At 45.2% G+C, this 19,532-nt stretch overlaps 1 protein-coding gene across 4 annotated transcripts in view; it reads right to left on the minus strand.

Moving 5' to 3' along the window:
• LOC142875570 (WD repeat- and FYVE domain-containing protein 4-like) overlaps positions 1-19,532 on the minus strand; it is a 303,723-nt gene that overhangs the window by 135,444 nt on the left and 148,747 nt on the right. For all 4 annotated transcript variants that reach the window (XM_076010232.1, XM_076010230.1, XM_076010231.1 and 1 more), the window contains exons 35-39: positions 18,306-18,463; positions 9,194-9,432; positions 7,249-7,370; positions 5,594-5,779; positions 3,840-3,976 (exon numbers count right to left, since the gene is read on the minus strand). In XM_076010232.1, coding sequence (XP_075866347.1) covers positions 3,840-3,976; positions 5,594-5,779; positions 7,249-7,370; positions 9,194-9,432; positions 18,306-18,463 — 842 coding nt within the window. The remainder of the gene's footprint in view (positions 1-3,839; positions 3,977-5,593; positions 5,780-7,248; positions 7,371-9,193; positions 9,433-18,305; positions 18,464-19,532) is intronic.

Genomic DNA, 19,532 nt, shown 5'->3' on the forward strand with positions numbered 1-19,532 from the left:
GCCCCCTGCTCAGAGGAGGGACAGTGGCCAGAGTGTGCAGTCCGGATTTCTCCAAGCAGAGCATGGCCTGCAGAACACCCTGCGGTGGCCTTTGATGGCCTCAAGGGAGCCCAAGTTGCCAACCTCTGTCCAACAGGCTGAGACCCCTGGCTTTTACTATGCCAGAGGTGGTGACTTCACAATTTGATCCCAGCAGTGACTACTGTGATGGCATCAGAAAGAGAAGAAGTGGAAATAACATTTATCGAATCAGCTTTGCCTCAAAGTTCAGCTCAGCTGCCAAGAAGAAAACATTCTCTACTGAAAATGAAGATAGGTAAGAGGAATTGTGAGTCCTGCATCATATGTCTCACTCCAAGGAACAATTTATCAGTGCTATAGAGCTGTCAGCAGCTGACATGATAAGGAATAACACCAAATGAATAATGTTTCCTCTAATACCAACTCCTTTAATTACAAGCCTCTTCTTTCCAGAAGAGAGACAGAAGATGTAGAAACCCCAATTTCATGCACTTGTGCCTGAATAATGTCTCCATGCTGCTTTTTCCAGATGGCGACCTTCTCACTGGAGGGACTAATGATGTGGGCATATTTAGGGAAAAACCAATAACGGAGTCTTTAACCTTCAACAACAAAAAGCGTGTTGTACAAAATGTTCCTTGGGATACATTAGAAAATATCAATTACATTGCTCACTGAGGTGTAATCAGCTGTAATAATCAAAATTAATTTTTAAAAATAATTAAACAGACCCCAGGGCAAATAGCTGATGCTCTTATCCTATGACATCACAGTGTACATATGTACCTGAAAAGTTGTGTCTTCTGCTAGCGACAAAGGCATCTCGCGGAATGACGGAGGATGCGGGTCTGAAGGCTGCTGAGCTTCCTCTCAGCAAGGGAGGGCGAGCGTCCGCGCCCGGGCTCTGCACACGTCCCGGCGCCTTCCCTCAGTGCCTGCGACGTGGCAGGCCCTGTGCCCGGCCCCGACAGAGCTGCTCGGATAGGATGCTGACAAGCAAAGATACAGTCTGTGTTCAAAATTAAGAGTCCCTTTTGTTTTGAAAATAATGTTTTTGAAAATCCACAAGATAACGTAACTGTAGAAAGGATAAACAATGCGGTTGAAGGTTTAGAAGGGGCTCACAGGGGCGGAAGAAGCCATGGAGAAGTGTGCGTGTGCATATCTGTGTTTTGGCTGCGTGGAAGTTGGGGTGGCTGTGGGGGATTCGCTACTCCCGTCCAGCCACACTGGCCTTGCTGCCCGGGAGCACCCACCCTCTCTGCAGACCCCTTTTCCAGAGAGTCACAAGGCTCCTGTTCTTCCTAAATTCTCCCCTCCGTGCCAATGCCCTCTTGCCAAAGGTGGCTTCAACAACCTTCTCCATCTAAACCTCCCCGACCCTGAACAATCTCTCCTCATTGCAACTAGCGCCCCTAGAATTTATAAATTTATTTATCTGCTTATTGTCTATCTTTATCCCTTAGAATGCAGAGAATATGTCAGTTTTGCTCCCTGCTGTAACCTCAGTGCTTAGAGCAGGATACAGACTAAGCACTCAAGAAATGTTTGTTGAATAAATGAATAAAACCTCAACTGATGTAGACAGTAACATCTTCAGCAGTCTGCCTTCACAAAGACAGCCAGCTTTGGACATTCTTTCTTCCAGATCTCTCAATGTGAGCCAAGAGCAAACTGTCACAAGTCGCTTGGTACACCTACCCAAACACTGCCGCCTACTCAAGCTTCTCTCAGATGAGCTGTTGCTCAACCCATTTCCCTGATACTTAAGGCCACTGAGCTGCGCCAATGACAGTGACTGGGGAAGGAGCCCCGGCAAGAGGCAGTGCGAACAGGTGCAAGGGTCCCACAAAATGAATGCCCATGCCCAGCACCCTGATCGTCCCTTCCCTAGCTCCCAGACAGGCTGACCTGACTTTCTGGGGACAGTGCTAACTCGGTCAAGGAGTAGAAGCTCCAGGGTGAAGCCAAGGGAAGACAGGCCGGCCCCCCCTGCCACAAATGATGTTGGCAGAAGCAGATGCCTAGGGAAGTGGGGGTGCTCCAGGCTCCTGGGCTCAGCACACAGCATCCCCTTTGGGATGGCTTCCTCTTGGCAGAGACATCTATAAAGTAACATGGAATTATGTAAGTGGTCTTCTATTTCTAAAGCATGTGCAGTTTCCAAGTGCTTCCCCATGTTCTGGTGCAAAGAGAGCACATTTTCCAGTTGCAAATTGAGGAATGGAGGCTCTGAGAGGTTCTGTGTATTGCCTAAGGTCGTTCCCACCAGCACAGAGATGGGACCCTATCTTCAGCCTGCCACTTAATGGCTGCAAAGTCTTAATATTTTCAGATTCAGCTTCCATACCTATGTAACAGGGTGAATAATGCCTGTCTTATGTAGCTGTTATAAAATCTGAGTGAGTTATACACGCATCCATTCATTCAATCAGTGAGTCTATGAACACATCTATCGAACACTTCAGCAAGTCAACACACTGAAGATACAGCCTGAGTAAGATGTAGGCTTTGCCCTCAGTTCTCAGCGCCAGCCCAGCTGAGCTCATTTCCGGCCTTCCCTTCTACGCCTGGGTTCTCTCTCCACGTGGCCCGAAGCCTATGATTCCTGAAGATTGGAAAGAGACATTCTCTGTCCCCTGGCTGCCTGAGCAGTTGCAATCAGCCCCTCATTCCTCTCTTCTCCCCATCATCTGGTGACCGTGGCTCCCCATCAGTCACTGAGCACAGGACAACAGACTCTGAGCAGATGGAGTTTGGGGCTGAGAGCGAGGACCCAGGTAATGTGTCTGCCAGCTGCTCCCTCCACCTCCCCAGGGACGCCGCCCAACGTCCTACAGCTGTCTGCCCCTGTGGAGACAGGCCTGCTGGCCCCGAGGCCATGCCCAGCAATAGCCAGTCTGCTCTGGGGAAATCAGAGACCCCGGCATGAGAATACATGGCAGACTGTGTCTTCCAGGAAGAGTCTCAGCCACCTTTCCAGTCCTACGTGTTCTTGCAGAACGTGTCACTCCCCATGAGGAGGTGGAGTTTATTTCCGTCCCCTGGAACTTGGGCAGAACTTTGTGCTTGTCTCCATGCAGGTGAGAATGACACACAGCTTCCGAAGCTAGGCCGGAAAAGACAACCCAGCTTCTGTCCGGTGCTCACTCTCTGTCTCTTTCCATTAGCCCTGGAAACCCTGCCACCATGCTGTAAAGAAGCTGTCCCATGAGGAAGTCACGTGCAAGTGCTCCAGCCTATAGCCTCAGGTAAGGCCTCAGACTGGCGCCAGCAGCAACCACTGGATGTGTAACTAACAGAGCCTTCCCGAGATCAGAGCCGAGGCCCAGACCCTGGGGAGCGGAGATGCCCCCTCCACTGTGCTCCAGGTTCCTCACACTGGCGCCCATGATCACAAAATCATTGTCAGTGCCTCTGAGTTTTAGAAGGATTTGTTATGCAGCTTTCAAGAAATAGACTAGAAAACCCCAATGGCTCTGCTCCGCAAGGTCAAGAGGGCCCACCACTGTGTGACCCGGAAATGGAGCCAATGTTTCTGCCCCCTTTTGCTGGACGCACACACCTAGCCATGCTGAGCAGTGGGCTAGTGCCTGCTAAACACACCCGACCCCAGGGAAGAAGAGGAACAGGAGCCAGCCCAGGCCCTGGCTCCCATAGCCATAGCCCCAGCTGGGAAGCCAGATACATACCCTGACATGCTCCAAAGAACATGGAATTAGATCCCATCCAGTGACAGACAGCAGAGGGGAGACACAGCTCATGGGCTTTGAAGCAAATGCCTGGTGCTTCTCTAAGGAAAAGGTGTCTGAGCTCACCTCTGTCTTGCACTCAGGGTCCTTGACCTGCCGCCCAGGCATCAGCCTCATGGCTGAGGACAGGCTTCCACTCCACGAAGTGACTTTGCTATGGTGGGTGACATTCGAGCGACTGGCCAGTGACTTCTTCTCAGATGCTGGGGACAGGGAAGCAAAGAATGTCAGAGGTGAAATAAAAGCACACACTATTTCTACAGCTGACTTGGCTTTCGAAGGACCAGCCAGGGGCAGGAGCCTACTGTGGCTGCTTCCAGTAAGGGAAATGGCCCAGGTTACAAGCTCATGCTGCTGTCTTCTGACCATCCCTTGGCTAATAAACCCGATGGGCTTTCAGGTCACCAGGCACGGAATAAACCTCTAGCTCCACAGCTTGCTGGTGTGCAAGTTAGCCGAAGTTGCTGAGCCCCAGGACTCTCATCTCGTCGAATGGGAAAGACAGCATCTAAACTCACTGGGTGTCACGAAGATTAGATAAGACTATGTATTTATAGGGTCTGGAATGTAGCAAGTGTTCAATATACAGTTATTGGTAAAAAGAGAGCAATTTATAAACTTTAAGGTCCATCTTACCATTTTATTCCACTCTATGTGCACGAGTGTGTTGGTCCTATTTTATTGCACTTTTGTCTGAAATGGCATCTGACATTTTGACTTCAAATTGTACGTGTACGTATATGGGTATTGCCATGGTTTGAATGTGTGTCCCTTCCAAACTTCATGTTGAAACTTATTTCAACTGGTGGTATTAAGAGGTGGGGCCTTCTGGGAAGAGATTAAGCCTCCAGGGTTCTCCCTCCTGAGTGGATTAGTGCCTAGAAAGGGCTGGAGGGAACCGGCCCTGGCCTCTCTGCCCTTCCGTCCCCTCCACTATGTGAGGACACAGCATTTCCTGCCCCCAGCAGAGGCAGCAGCAGGCACTATCTTGGAAGCAGGCAGAGCCCTCATTAGACACCAGATTTGTTGGTATCTTGATCCTGGGCTTCCCCACCTCCAGAACTGTGAACAAATAAATATTTGTTATTTATGAATTGCCCAATCTGTGGGGTTTTGTTATAGCAGCACAAATGGATGAAAACAGCTATGCATATACGTCTTTTCCAGGACTAATCTGGAAAGCCAATTAGGTAAAGGTTCTGTGCCACTGTGACAATATATGTGAAAATAAGTATCTCTTGAATCATTGTGAATTTTGTGATGCTGAATGACAAATATTTGAGCCATAATTTGAGAGCAGTAAAGTCCTAAAAAAAATTAAAACTGCATTCTTGCAGCTGCATGGACTAATATGAGGGTTAAAGTGTTGAGTCACTGACAGAATGCAAGGCACATTAATATTTTGGGGATACAGACTTCACTTTATAAAGTGACAGGACATGAGGAACCTGAGGCTCAAGGTCATCACGTGACTTGGTGCAAAGTTTCCAAACTAGTAGGTGGATGTAGGGCAAGACCTAGAACCCCAGGCTCCTGAGCCAGGCCACAGCCTCCACACAGTGGCCCCTTTCTCTAAGAGATTACTACAATCTTCCTACTTGGTTGGCACCTCTGGACTTCCTTTCTCTCAAGATGAATGCAACACATTCATTCTTTGTGAGGAAAGGTACGTGAGGTTTCAGTGATGTAAATCCCATCCACCAAAGGAAGGAGACAAAGGGTCTGTGTGGAAAAGGCTCTGGGCTGCAGGTGGACCTGGGCGGAGTCTGGCATTATGAGGCCTGGCAGTTCCCATTCCCTGGAGCCAAGTGGACAGAGACCTAAGTAATGCTGCCAGGCCTTGAGCATCGTCTCCTCCCAGAGCGGGGTGACCTCTTCAATCTTCACTTCACTCTCTCCAGGTTTCACAGAGAGATCGATCTTGAAGGTGTCTTCTAGTGCCTGCCGCCTCTGCACCACGAGCTTCTGCCACAGAGTGTGCACCGCTGTCTGGATGTTGTGTTGGACTAGCAGAGAGAGCACATGGTACAGTCAGGCCGACTGCAGCGAACCTCCAAGAGAAGGCTAGGAAATGGTGCACCGTGAGTGGTTTCACCCATATCCTTCTCACTTCAGTCTGGAACATCACCCAGCTTTGCAAGCTCTAGCCAGGACCAGTCAGTATGTAGAGCCACAGGACTGAAATAAGGTCACCAACATCCATGTGAGCTGGCCTCCCCCACCTCTAACTGCCTGTCACCAAGTCCTGCCTGCCTCACGTGTCTAGGCTGGGAGACATGATGGATGGGCTCAGAGAGCCTCTTTTCCCGACACCTCGATTCTGCTGCATGCCAGAGAAATACCCTGTGTGGGCTCCTTCTAACATTCCCTTACATGTTGGCTTCTCAGGGGAATGGATGCCAGACTCAAGTATGTGCCCTGGAGCCCAGGACTCAAGCCAGCCCTCTCTCCTAGCCCTGGATCATGCTCCCCATCATCCACTCATCTCAGTGCCCTGTAAGTGCTCAGACACGGGTAGAGCTACCAAGCCACCTCTGTCTGCTGTGCCTGACATCTGTAATTCCCTGAACAAGGCCTACATGTCCTCTGATCCTGGGCCACTAACTTTCTCCTCTGGCCCATCCTCGGGAGACTATTCTTCTCACCCTAGGGCGATGGACAGTGCCCAGTCTAGCTCTACCAGCCAACTCCTGAAGTATATATCTTCATGCCGTAATCAATACATTTATCAATACAATAAATGTTAAAGTCAGAAGATTTTTGAGCACTGGCTTTGGGCACCTATGTAACCAGAACACAGAGACCCTTATGCCTATAATCTTATAGCACAAGATATCACAAGGTGAGTGGCAGTCTGCAAATTGAAGTGGCAGACAAGGGTGTACTGAAACTTGTGCTTTCTAGATCAGAAGAGAGTGTAATCTCCCAAACACAGAGGACTGGCTGCTATATTGCTAACCCCTTTAACTTGATTTGAGATTAGTGAATCTAAGAATAAACTCCATTAAGTCAAAAGTCTTATAGAGAGTAATGCGTTTATTTACATCCTTCCCATTTACTGGAGAACAAAGCTGAAAGGCAACTCGGTAATGGCTTGAACTAGGTGAGATAGCATGTTAGTTTTAACTTCTAGTGAAATGCCATGGATTAAGCTCCTAGTCTAACCAAGTCCCACAGAGCTTTCTTTCCATCCATCCATCCATCCATCCATCCATCCATCCATCCATCCATTCATTCCTTTCCATTCCATTTATTATATACAAAGACCATTCCAGGGTGATTTTCTACCAGGCTACCTTGCTACTCTAATTACCACATTACTCTGGAATTTTCCATCCCCTCTTCTGGCCTTTAAATTTCCTTGACAATATTTGCTTTCTTACCTTGGGAAGGATAAACTGAAGACCATAAGCCCAGCAGGTACCATTGTCCACGTACCAGCACCACCCCCAAAAAATAAACAAATAAAATGTACCATCACTCAAACTTGGAAAGTCTTCCCCTCGTTTTTCTTTGACTTCTTCATTTGGGGAAAGGAAGACTTGATGATAAGGAGACATTCTAGGCTTGGGCTCCAATCCAAATCCTTCTGGATAACTGGTGGGCAAGAGATTTTTTTCACTATCAACTCCAGTTTCTTTGGGACCATTCCATTGTTCTTTATCACAAATAATTTTACTCAAAACTCAATGCATATCAATATGGAAAAACTTATCAAGTTAAAGTAAACACTATTTAACAATTCCCACAGCAGATATTAACAGGGACATTCTGGATAGTAGGGAAAACACCTTCTCTTCAGGGGAAGTCTCGTCTTGTGAAATCCCATCAGGGCTCTCAGCATGAGCCAGGCCCTGGGCCCCCGGGGCCTCTCCTGGTTCCTCACCAGCAAAGTGGCCATTTCTTTCAGTGCTTTCCCCAAACACTCAACTCTGCATTTCTTTGGCACCAATTTCATCCTACCTTGAATGGGGCCAGAGCTGCTTTATGGGTGTGCTATCTATACAATCAACAGGGACCCTCGTTTGGGGCTCTGCTGTTACCTATCTTGAAATTTTTGGCAATTTTTGGACATGAGCCCTGCATTTTAATTTTCCCAGGGGTTCCACACATGATGTCGCAGTTCTAAGGGGGGGGCACAGTGGTCTATACATTAGGTTTCCTATGAATGGTGTGCTCTGGGGTCCTAATGATGTTAATTCCATGTGCCCATTATGACACACAGAATAGACACTCAGTAAATGTTTATGGTTTGAACTGGAAACAATAAACAAGGAAAAATATCAACTTATGAGAATGTACATCTTTGAAATTTTAGAATACAGTCACCTGTGGATGTTAGAGGCAATCTTGCTAAACAAGGGTATGAGGACGGAGCCATTCCGAGCACAAAACCAGTCACCATTCTGCTTCCCTTACTTACGCTTTCAGGATGGCTATGGTCTAATTCTTAAAACACAGGGGAAAAAAAGAAAACAAAACAAAAAACTCCCCAAATTTAGCCACATACTGAAAACGGACTCATTTATCACAGACAAATGAAAAACAAGTGGCTCCTCTAGGCTAGGAGGGTGACTCTACACTCCCCAGAGGTTTAAGCAATGGCAGTGTTATGTGATGTTCCATAGGCAACTCTACAGGATTTGGGCTTTTTTTTTCAAGTGATCAAATTTATAATTTTCACTGCGATGAATATGATCCAATAAAAGGACAACAGCTGAGTGCAATATCCTGTCATCTTCTCTTCCTCAACACTCACATGGCTCTAGTAATAAGAGGCAGTGCGCACAGGCAGGACGATGCTGGCAACGCATGCTGTACATGCTGCCATGCAGAGAAAGACAGGAATGAAATTATGTGGAGAAATATATTTTCAAACTTGAGACATCAAGAAAAGGATTTAAATAGGCTTAAATTAATATCTTTTTATTAGTGTTTCATAGGCAAATGTGCTTATGGATATCTTATTATTTAATAGATATAATTTATATTATGTATAAATTTATTTTTTAAGAGAAAAATTATTCCTGGTTTGCACAATGAAATTATATTTTTCCATTCTAAGACTGCATTTATCAAATGTTAATGTTTCTGAAATCTGGCCATTTCATAAAATCAATGTGTACATTTAATGTTGGAATTTTCTGCTTTAAAAATTAAATCAATGAGATATCTTATAAGCTTAGAATTGTGGATATAGGGTAAATTATTATTTCATGATGATTCCATCTCCTTGGCAACATGGGCACGTATGGGGATGACTTAATATATTATCTATTAAAACACTACACATAGTTTGGATGATCAAATAAACAAAAGGATTATATCATTTATATGACCTCAATCAAGCATCCCTCTAAGTCTCTCTTTTCTGCATTGACCACCAGCAGCAGGCAAGAGAGTACGTGGGCGGCTCTCACCTTCTTGCGCTGAGCAGCAAAAGGCAATGCATCAGACACAGGAGGAAGCTGACGTTGGAATTGTAGGTGGCAAAGATAAGGTCCCAGTGCTCCTGTAGAAAGTGCAGGGTGCTGAGAAGGCCGAGGCACTCTGAGAGGGACTGCTGGGGCTTGGAGAGGCAGTAAAGAATGACTTTATTTAAGCTGCTGTACAAAGCGCTGAGGACAGTGTCCCTTTGAGAAGAGGCAGTCTCGATGACCTGTGTCATAGAAATAACACACACACACACATACTTGTGAGCACTTTGCAATTTTGGATACTGACCCACTTTACCAAAATAAATAAATAAATAAAATCAAAGAGTGACATGATCTAAAATTCAAATAGGACTAGTTTCCTTTACTTCGAGCTTCTATTTAAGTGAATGATCAAAAAAAGCTATTCAGGATTGGGGTGAAAACTTGTGTTAAAAAAAAAAAGTTAAAAGTTTCTATTATGACAAATAGACTTAGCAACCAGAGAGTCTCAAAATACCAGAGTCCTGGTAACATGGTTGACATTAAGTGTATGAGAACATGCTATTAGTAGTATCTAATTTTAAAAATAGATATGTGTCATTATTAACAGTTACCATATATAGAGTTTTCACAATATTCCAGGTATTCTAGGATATATTTAGCCAAAGAGGTGAAAGAGTTCTATAAGGACAACTATAAAACACTGATGAAAGAAATCATTGATGACACAAACAAGTGGAAAAACATTCCATGCTCATGGATTGGAACAATCAATATTGTAAAAATGACTATACTGCCTAAAGCAATATATAGATTCAATGCGATTTGTATTAAAAATACCAACATCATTTTTCATACAATTAGAAACAACAATCCTAAAAATCATATGAGACCACAAAAGAACCCAAATAGCCAAAACAATACTAAGCAAAGAGAACAAAGCTGTAGGCATCACATTACCCAACTTCAAATTACGCTACGAGGCTATGGTAACCGAAATAGCATTGTACTGGTATAAAGGTAGACACATCGACAGAACAGAGAATACAGACATGCAGAACAGAGAACCCAGAAACAAAGGCAAATATCTACAGCCAACTGACCTTCAACAAAGCAGACAACAACAGGCACGAGGAAAGGATGCCCTATTCAATGAATTCTGTGGGAAAGCGGGAGAGCCACATGTAGAAGAATGAAACTGGATCCCTAGCTCTCACCATATATAACAATTAACTCAAGATTCAGGAGCAAGATGGCGGACGAGAAACACCGCCAGACAGAGTGTCTCTGCAGAAAAGACAGATTCTAGCAGAAATTAGAAAAAAGAAGCAAGAAGACGAGCATACAGCAGACGAGGGCCGGTAGGAGGGGTATCTGAGACCCCGGGAGACTCCACGGGAGAAGGCTGCGGAGGAGAACTGGAAGCTGAGACCACCGGCGCAGCCCGGAGACCAGCGGCAAGGGTAGGTGGATTTGCTGTTTCCCCTCCCCTGCATTTGGGACTGCTGGTGGGCTCCCCAGCGGGTGGAGAGACTTACGGACACCAGCCCAGAGACGGCCGCTGCCAACCAGTGGTGAGCCTGTAGCGGACGTGGCACCAGGCTCCCAACTCCCTCCTGGTACCTCCCTGTGCACAGACCCGAGCCTCGTGGCAGGCACCATATTGCCTCCTTCTCCCCTCCGCCGACCCTACCCGCGGCTGCCCAGAGAGACAATATAGCCACCAGCCGGAGGCACCTCCAGGGAACGGGACCTTCCCTTTTGGGGCCATACAGCTGACTAAGGGGAACTCAGACTGTGAGCTCCCTACCCGCCAGCCCTCCCAGGTGCTGCTGGCACGGTGTTCCCAGGAGAACGGTGCCGACTCAGAGGCTGAGAGACATAGACCCACCTTGGGCTCCCTGTGGGTGAATGGGGACCGGAACACCTCTCCCTGGTGGGGATACAGTTTGAACTCTGGGAACCAGAGGTCAGACCTGCAGACCAGATCCCGTGCACCGAGGTCTAGGATTACCCAGGGCACAGGAGGGATATATGTGACCAGCCTACTGAGGCATGTGTGCCTTCAGGGGCAGATCAGCGTCCTAGAGGGCAACCCTCCTCCCAAAAGGAGGCCGTATGCCCAGCCCAGGTGGCGTTCCTGCGCAGGGAACCTCCCCACTAGCATCACAGTCCGGGAAGGCCTGGTGGCGTGTGGTTTGGCCTGCTGGCAGAGGCCCAGGAGTAGCTGCGGACTTGGGGAGGGTGGAAAGAAGCGAGGCCTGCTCCAGACTGTGGGTCTCAGACAGCCCTACCCCCACAGGCAGAGTTTCTGGCTCAGCAGGACCATTACAGCCCCGCCCTGACAGCTTTTCCTGGAAGCAGAGAACAGAACTTTGACCCCTGCTAACGACATTGGTGGTGCCTGAGGGCAGGCTTACCCAACCCAGCTCCGCCCAGAACAAGAGCTGATAACAGGACACAAAATCAACACCATAGCCTGTTCCCCAAGCAAGCGCCACCTACTGACAGGGACGGCATCCTGCACAGCCTTTTCACGGTACCCACTGACTCAATATACAGGGAGTGGTCGAATCTCACCCACAGACACCACCTAATGGCTTAGAAACTAAACAAGGCATGTGAATACCCAAACAAAAACCTAAAGGAAAGAAACAACAACTGATGACATGGGAAGAAATCAGCGAAGAAACTCAGGAAATATGAAGAAGCAAACAGAAAACACACCCCCAAAGAGGAGCACCAGCCCCCTAGAAATGGACACCAACCCAAATCAGGCAACCAAAATGACAGAAGAGGAATTTCGTATGTGGATCATAAGAACACTCATCGAGCTGCAACAACAACTCAATAACCAACACAAAGAAACCACAAAAAGCCTCCAAGATATGGAACAAAGGTTCACTAAAGAGATCGACACAGTGAAGAAAACTTTAACCAAAGTCCTGGAGATGAAGAATCAACTCAGGGAATTACAAAATACTGTAGAAAGTCTTAAGAACAGGGTAGATCAAACAGAAGAAAGAATCTCAGAGATTGAAGATAACACCTCCCAATTAAATAAATCAGTCACAGAGATAGAGCAAAGAAGCAAGAGAAAAGAGCAAACCCTAAAAGAGCTGTGGGATTATGTGAAGAAACCTAATGTGAGGGTCATAGGGTTACCAGAAGGGGAAGAAGACAACACTCAAGGGTTGGACAAGCTATTTGAAGATATAATAGAGGAAAATTTCCCAGGCCTTGCTCAAAATCTCGATATACAAGTTCAAGAAGCTCAGAGGACCCCTGGGAGATTCAATGCAAACAGGAAGACGTCACGACATGCAGTCATCAGAATGACCAAAATATGAACTAAAGAGGCCCTTCTAAGAGCTGTAAGACGAAAGAAGCAAGTGACATACAGGGGAAAGCCAATTCAAATAACACCAGATTTCTCTAATGAGACGTTACAAGCAAGGAGAGACTGGGGCCCCATGCTCACTCTTCTGAAACAAAACAATGCCCAGCCTAGAATCTTATTCCCTGGAAAACTAAGCTTCATCTATGAAGGAGAAATAAAGACATTCTCAGACAAGCAAAGTCTCAGAGAATTCACCAAGACAAGACCAGCCCTACAAGAAGTACTCAAAACAGTGTTATGCATGGAGCACCATAATAAAAACTCACAAATACAAAAACAACTAAACCCCAAAGATTAAAGGCCAGATAATACAATGGCTCAAGAGAGAAATCAAAGCAACAATTCCAACCCAACAGAATGAACAGTAATCTACCTTACCTGTCAGTTCTCTCAATAAATGTGAATGGCTTAAACTCTCCACTCAAGAGACATAGGCTGGCTGAATGGATAAGAAAATACAGGCCAAGTATATGCTGTCTTCAAGAAACACATCTAACCTGCAAGGATGCATATAGACTAAAAGTAAAAGGGTATAGATCAGTATTCCAGGCAAGTGGAAGCCAAAAGAAGGCTGAAGTGGCAGTTCTAATTTCAGACGATTTAGTTTTTAAACCAACAAAAGTAGTGAAAGACAAAGAGGGTCATTATATAATGGTGAGGGGCACACTTCTACAAGAAGAGATAACAATTTTAAATATATATGCACCCAACTTAGGTGCACCCAGTTTCATAAAGCAAACCTTACTGGAGCTAAGCAAATGGATTAATAGCAACTGCATAATCACCGGAGATTTCAACACCCCACTGATGGCACAAGACAGATCCTCCAAACAGAAAATTAATAAAGAAATAATGGACTTAAACAAAACCCTGGAACAATTGGGTCTGACTGACATCTACAGGACATTCTACCCCAAATCCACTGAATATACGTTCTTCTCATCAGCTCATGGGACATTCTCTAAGATTGACCATATCCTAGGACACAAAGTAAATCTCAAGAAATTTTAAAAAATAGAAATCATACCATGTACCTTCTCAGATCACAGTGGAATAAAACTAGAAATCAACCCTATCAGAAACTCACATTTCTACACAAAAACATGGAAATTAAACAACCTCCTACTAAATGATTACTTCATAAATGAAGAAATCAAGATGGAAATAAAAAAATTCTATGAAGAAAATGACAATGGAGAGATAAGTTATCAACTCCTCTGGGACACAGCTAAAGCAGTTCTGAGGGGAATGTTTACCTCCATAAATGCCTATAACCAAAAGACAAGAAGATCACAAATAGACAATCTAACGAAACGACTCAAAGAGCTGGAAAAAGAAGAGCAGACCAACCCCAAACCCAGCAGAAGAAGTGAAATCAACAAGATCAAATCAGAACTAAATGAAATTGAAAACAGGGAAGCTATTCAGGAGATTAATAAAACAAAAAGTTGGTTCTTTGACAAAATAAACAAAATTGACATACCATTGGCTAAGCTAACAAAAAGCAGAAAAGAGAAATCTCTAATAAGCTCCATCACGAATAAAATAGGAGATATCACAACTGATCCCAAAGAGATACAAGATACAATTTATGAATACTACAAAAATCTTTATGCACACAAACTGGAAAATGTGGAGGAAATGGACAAATTTCTAGAAACACATAGCCTCCCTAGGCTCAACCAGGAAGAAATAGATTCCCTGAACAGACCAATCTCAACAGTTGAAATAGAAATAGCAATTAAAAATCTCCCTAAAAAGAAAAGTCTTGGTCCAGATGGCTTCACACCCGAATTTTACCACACTTACAAAGAAGAGCTAGTACCTATCTTGCAGAAACTATTCCACAACATCGAGAAGAACGGAAACCTCCCGGACACCTTTTATGAAGCGAATATTACTCTGATACCAAAACCAGGAAAGGATGCAACAAAAAAAGAAAACTACAGACAAATATCCCTAATGAATATAGATGCAAAAATTTTCAACAAAATCTTAGCTAACCGAAACCAGACGCTTATCAAAAAAATAATCCATCACGACCAAGTGGGCTTCATCCCAGGGATGCAGGGATGGTTCAACATACGTAAATCTATAAATGTAATTCACCACATAAAAGCAAAAACAAAGACCACATGATTCTTTCAATAGATGCAGAAAAAGCTTTTGACAAAATTTAACACCCTTTCATGATACGAACACTTAAGAAAATAGGCATAGAAGGGACATACCTAAAAATGATACAAGCCATATATGACAGACCCATAGCCAACATCATACTGAATGGGAAAAAATTGAAATCATTCCCACTTAGAACTGGAACCAGACAAGGCTGCCCACTATCTCCACTTCTGTTCAACATAGTGCTGGAAGTCTTGGCTACAGCAATCAGACAGGAAAATGGAATTAAAGGTATCCAAACAGGGACAGAAGAGATCAAACTTTCACTGTTTGCTGATGATATGATATTATATCTAGAAAACCCCAGAGATTCAACCAAGAAACTCCTGGAACTGATCAATGAATTTAGTAAAGTCTCAGGATGCAAAATCAATACACAGAAATCAGAGGCATTCATATACGCCAACAACAATCTAATTGAGAACTAAGTCAAAGACTCAATTCCCTTCACAATAGCAACAAAGAAATTAAAGTACCTAGGAATATACTTAACCAAGGACGTAAAAGACCTCTACAGGGAGAACTATGAAACACTGAGGAAGGAAATATCAGAGGATGTAAACAGATGGAAATCCATACCATGCTCGTGGATCGGCAGACTCAACATCATCAAAATGTCTATACTACCCAAACTGATCTACAGATTCAATGCAATACCTATTAAAATCCCATCAGCATTCTTCACAGATATAGAAAAAAATAATTTTACCCTTCGTATGGAACCAAAGAAGACCCCGAATATCAAGAGCAATTCTAGGCAACAAAAACAAAATGGGAGGCATTAATATGCCAGATATCAAACTATACTACAAAGCTGTAGTAATTAAATCAATATGGTATTGGCACAAAAATAGGAATATGGACCAGTGGAACAGATGTGAGAATCCTGATATAAAACCATCCTCATATAGCCATCTAATCTTTGACAAAGCAGACAAAAACATACGCTGGGGAAAAGAATCCCTTTTCAATAAATGGTGCTGGGAAAACTGGATAGCCACCTGTAGAAGGCTAAAACAGGACCCACACCTTTCACCTCTCACAAAAATCAACTCACGCTGGATAACAGACTTAAACCTAAGGTATGAAACTATTAGAATTCTAGAGGAAAAAGTTGGAAACACTCTCCTAGACATCGGCCTAGGCAAAGAGTTTATGAAGAAGTCCCCAAAGGCAATCACAGCAGCAACAAAAATAAATAAATGGGACATGATCAAACTACAAAGCTTCTGCACAGCCAAAGAAATAGTCATGAAAGTAAACAGACAACCTACAGAATGGGAGAAAATTTTTGCATCCTATGCATCCGATAAGGGACTGTTAACTAGAATATACTTAGAACTCACGAAAATCAGGAAGAAAAAATCAAATAACCCCATTAAAAAGTGGGCAAAGGACTTGAACAGAAACTTTTCTAAAGAAGACAGAAGAATGGCCAACAAACATATGAAAAAATGCTCAACATCTCTAATCATCAGGGAAATGCAAATCAAAACCACAATGAAATATCACTTAACTCCAGTGAGAATGGCCTTTATCAAAAAATCTCCAAACAATAAATGCTGGCGTGGTTGCGGAGAGAGAGGAACACTCCTACACTGCTGGTGGGACTGCAAACTAGTTCAACCTCTGTGGAAAGCAATATGGAGATACCTTAAAGCGATAAAAGTGATTCTACCATTTGATCCAGCAATCCCATTGCTGGGCATCTACCCAAAAGATCCAATGACACTCTACAAAAAAGATACCTGCACTCGAATGTTTATAGCAGCACAATTCATAATTGCAAGGCTGTGGAAATAGCCCATGTACCCATCAATCCAAGAATGGATTAATAAAATGTGGTATATGTATACCATGGAGTACTATTCAGCTCTAAGAAACAATGGTGACATAGCACATCTTATATTTTCCTGGTTAGAGCTGGAACCCATACTACTGAGTGAAGTATCCCAAGAATGGAGAAACAAGCACCAGATATATTCTCCAGCAAACTGGTATTAACTGAGTAGCACCTAAGTGGACACATAGGTGCTACAGTAATAGGGTACTGGGCAGGGGGGAGGGGGGAGGGGGGCGGGTATATACATACATAATGAGTGAGATGTGCACCATCTGGGGGATGGTCATGATGGAGACTCAGACTTGTGGGGGCAGGGGGGAAATGGGCATTTATTGAAACCTTAAAATCTGTACCCCCATAATATTCCAAAATAAAAAAAAAAGTAAAAAAAAAATTAACTCAAGAAGAATTAAAGACTTAATGTATCGAATAAACATTCTAGAAGTAAATGTAGGAAAAACTCTTCTGGACATGTCCTAGGCAAAGAATTTATGATGGACATTTAGAGAGTTGTCTGCCCTTGGGCCCAGCACCCTTGAAGGCACCAGCCCTGCGGGCTCCCCCTTTGGGGTATGAGCTCTGAGTATTTGGTTTGGCCATGGGAAGCTCAGTAGCTTCTTTTCATTCTCAACACAGCTTCCCAAGAATCCGATTTTAACCTTTTTGGAGTTATTCCTGAAGAAGCCTCTGAACACATTTTTCCCCAGGTTTGCTGGACCTGTGCATCAGACAAACTGACGGTCGCCCTAGGAACTGTGCCAAGACCCAGGCTTGGGTCTGTGGGTGACTCTGCAGATGGAAAGTGCTAGGGGAGCCAATTTCGCTTTCTGCAAGGTATAAAGAGGAGGGAGGATGGTTCTCTTGAGTTCCGCTGCAGAGGGCATGCCCAAGGCTGCTGATAAGAGTTGCTGGAGGTAGATTGCAGCTTGGTAAGAGAAAGTACTTTCTAGAACCACAGACATCCCCATGAGTGGGACAACTTGTACCATAGCGAAGCCCTCATCACAGGAGGGTTCAGGCAAAGGTTCATGGAGGCTTGTCAGGAAAGGTCTCCAGCATGTCACAGGGCCAGGGATCTAAAAAAGGCCCTTCTCAATGCTGGAATCTTGAGATTGAATAATTCTCTGTGAGCACATACATGTACACACACACATACGCCAGCATTTTAGAGTGGATCTATAGGCATGCATTTGGACACGTAGGTATGTATACAGATCTATTTAACAGGAGAGAGAGTGAGCACAGGCACAAATAACAAGGCCAGGTAAAAATATTAGATTCCTGCCTCAATTTCAGGAAGGTACAAATATGACAGATGGAGGCGGGTGCCATAGAAGGAAATGAAATAGGCGTTTCAGAGCAGAGATGTTGCTAGTCCTTTCTTTCTTGATGAGAAATAATTAAGGTCAAACCAATAATGACAATAAAATGGGAATGAAGGGGTGTGCAAGGGTTTACAGTGCTCGGGTGCATGTGCAGGGAGCAGAGGCCCCCAGTGGCTGAGATGGATCTCAGGTGGCCTGAGGCAAGGGCCACGCAGGGCACTCAGTGACCACCAGGTGTTCCCTGGGAGTAGAGGGCCTTCTCCCCCCCACTCAGACTCTATTCCCGGGAGTGGCGGCAGGCCCGCCTCCAGCTGGACAGCGGCCAGGAGCGACGCCCAGGTGCCCGGTCAGTCAGCAGGCGCTTACCACCATGATGTGCTCCAGGATGAAGAGAAGGATGTGTCTGGGGTCTGCCGAGAACGTCCCACTGCTCAGCTTCTCCACCAGCTTCTGGGCGAAGTACGAGACGTTTGCGAGCAAAGCAGCAGTGGCAGCTTCTGCGTTTGTCTGAGGCTCTTTACTGCCTGGGGGTTGGGAGGAGACAGGCTGGGTTGAGAGTCTAAATGGACTTCACCAACATCTCCAACCCCCTCATGGTGACCAACCATGTCTTAGTCACCTCCATGCACCCCATTGGTCCAAAGATGGAGTCTTGTATTTGGGAGGTGCCCAGCGCACACAGAGTTATTCCAAGTAAATGCATCTTGAATAATCTGGTCAGTGACATAAACCAAGTGGTGAGAAAGCACCAAGGGGAAGCATTTCTTCCAGTGGCTTTCAGAACAAGGATGGGGTGGAATGTAGTACCTGAGGCCAATGAGTAGGTGTGATGGAGACCTGGGTCCTGCTGCTATGCTTGGCTGGGGACAAAGCTGGAACACTGACGGTCCAACTGTGCTCACAACACTGCAAGCACCAGGCCCAGATGTGTGTGTGATGCTGTCAGCCAAGCCCCAGAACAACCCATGAGTTAGCCACCACTGTTGTCCTCATGCACAGGTCCTGGCACCTGCCCAGACCTGAGTCACACTGCTGTCCAGTGACAGAGCCACGCCCACACCCTTACCCACTCTGCCACACCCCACATTTCACACATTCCATGGGAAAGGCCCAGAAGGCAGGGTTTCGAGTTGTGGGCAAGGAGGATCAGAAGATGAGTCATGTCCCTAAGGAGTCCTGTGGCTCAGAAGACACCAAAAAGGACTTTTTTAAAAAATCTTGCCAAGAAGGTATAAGTGCCTTGAAAATAAGTTATTTGAATGAAGCCTCAATCTGAAATTCTGAAGGGCAATGGCAGCGTCTTCACCAAGGTTCATTTGTACAAGAAACATGGGCTGCGTGCCTCTTCTGTACTCAGGTGGAACGCTGAGCAAGGGATGTGAAATCCCAGTATCTTGACTTCCCTTATAGGAAGAGGTCTCATTTCTATGGAAGCTACAGGAGAACCGATTTTAGCTCAGAGGACAAAAGAATCTTCTCTCTCCGCATGGTCCAGCAATGGCAGTGGTGTCACGGAAAGCGGCCAACACCCCTTCACTGGGCTCCAGGGCAGGGTCAGCAAGCTACTGTTGAGGATGCGTGGAACACCAGGAG

The sequence above is a fragment of the Microcebus murinus genome, chromosome 14 (genome assembly GCF_040939455.1).
Source record: "Microcebus murinus isolate Inina chromosome 14, M.murinus_Inina_mat1.0, whole genome shotgun sequence".
Taxonomy (NCBI): domain Eukaryota; kingdom Metazoa; phylum Chordata; class Mammalia; order Primates; family Cheirogaleidae; genus Microcebus; species Microcebus murinus.